The 1,895-nt window shown below is 50.9% G+C and overlaps 1 protein-coding gene across 1 annotated transcript in view; it reads left to right on the forward strand.

The window, feature by feature from the left end:
* Positions 1-927: 927 nt before the first annotated feature.
* Positions 928-1,895, forward strand: part of tmem178bb (transmembrane protein 178Bb) — a gene marked incomplete at its 5' end in the record, with an annotated part of 136,605 nt that continues 135,637 nt past the window's right edge. Inside the window, 1 exon segment of the mRNA XM_014021974.1 lies at positions 928-1,514. Coding sequence (XP_013877428.1) covers positions 1,151-1,514 — 364 coding nt within the window.

Consider the following 1,895-nt stretch of genomic DNA (forward strand, 5'->3'; position numbering starts at 1 on the left):
CTAGTCCAGCTGTTTCAGTTTATATACATATATCAAGGGTGCCCAAACCTTTTCTCCAAAATGAAAATCTATCTGAGGGCTGCGGCCAAATGCAATAATATAATTCATGAAATACAAATACTTCTTAAGTACAGTCCTTTTATTTTAATGATTATGTCCTGCTGGAGTGTGACATGATTTGTTTGTGTACAAACTAATACAGTATCAGAGTTTTATATATTTATACTTATTCAACCACAGTTAAATTCACTGTAGGAGGCACAGTTTGTATGGATATTATTATTTTTTTACAATAACAAGCTGGGATGAAAACAAGCAACAATAAAAGTAACGACTTTCTACGTAAGAACTCAAAGTAAAAAGTAGGTTGAAAAATAATTAATCAAAGTACAGATACCCAAAAATTCTACTTAAGTACAGTAAAGAAGTATTTGTACTTAGTTACTTTTCAACTCTGGATTTAAACGTAAAGATAAGCAACAAAGTGAGGTCTTGCTTTATTTTAGGGAAACAAAGGTTTAGGTTTTCAGCCTCAGGAAACAAAAGTGTCAGTTTTAAACCTGAGCTGAGCCTGATCCCAAACACACATCCTGAGCGCCTCGTCTCACCAGTCCTCCCAGCAGCATTTTCATCATTTCTCAGCAGAAGCTGGGTGTCAGTGTCAGCCCGTGGCGGCTGTAGTGATGCTGTTTGGATGAGCTGCAGGCTGCGGTGGTCCTCCTCTGGCTGCAGCTGATTGGTCCGCAGACAGCCCGTCATCCATCAGACGTGCTGCTGCTGGGCTGCGGTCCGCTCTGTTTGGACCCATCAGGTAAACCTTCATGTCTGCCGAACCTCCGATCCGAGTCCTGCTTGTTTTGTCTGTCATTTAGGCTGCAGATAGGTGGTCTTGTGGGGGGCTGCCTGTGCAGCGGTCTTAGGTGTGTATCGGTTCGGGTCTGGGCGGGATGCTGATGTGTTCTGTTGGTGTCGCCCTGCTCAGACAGACGGATGCTGTGGATCAGTTCTGAGATCACCAGGACCACCTGACTCCCCCCACCCCCCCGCTCCTCTCCGGGTCATGGCTCCGGATGCTGCGAGCTGAAGCGGCGGGGAGCTGCAGAGGAGCTGTCCGTGTGCCGAGGCGTCTGATGCGGCTGTGAGGAGCAGCATGGCCGCCGGGAAGTTGCTGCTCTACGCCGGGCTCTCCCTGTCCCTGTGGGCCCTGGGGATGCTGGCCGTGGCCATGTGTTCCGACCACTGGTACGAGACCGACGCCAGGAGGTACCGGGAGCGCTGCCGGAGCTTCTCCAGCCGCCGCAAGGACCCCGGCTTCATCTACATCCCCAACAACAGCCTGCCGCTGCGGGCCAGCCGCACCGGGCCGGACCGGCTGCTGCTGAGCCGCAGGCAGCTGTTCGCCATGAGCGCCGCGGATGAATGCAGCAGGCAGTACAACTCCACCAACATGGGCCTGTGGAGGAGGTGCCACCGGCTGGGCTTCGACCAGGTCACCGAGGACCTGATCCGGAAAGGTAGGTCACCGACATGGCTGCTTGAAACGGAGCGAGGCTCGGTGCTGAGTGACCACCGGACCAAAGGGCGAACAAGGGCATCGAGCTGTGCGGAGGTAGAAATGAAGACCTGACTCTGGTGCTTTAGACCAGGGGTCCTCATCTGGGCGAAAATTAAAAAAAATCCAGGGACGCCCCTCATAAAACAAATGCTGTTTTAAAGGGATCCCCGGTTAGTTGTAACATTAGACTTTATTTGATAAACATACATTTTAACTGTAAAATAAAGACCCCCAGCTTAGTCTGTTAGCTTTAGCTTTATCGCCGACACTATGGCTGTGTCCAAAACGGCAGGCCGGGTCCTCCGAAGGTCGAATTTGTCGGCTGCATACGTCACAGCGC

This window comes from Austrofundulus limnaeus, unplaced genomic scaffold (genome assembly GCF_001266775.1).
Source record: "Austrofundulus limnaeus strain Quisiro unplaced genomic scaffold, Austrofundulus_limnaeus-1.0 Scaffold313, whole genome shotgun sequence".
NCBI classification, from domain to species: Eukaryota; Metazoa; Chordata; class Actinopteri; order Cyprinodontiformes; family Rivulidae; genus Austrofundulus; species Austrofundulus limnaeus.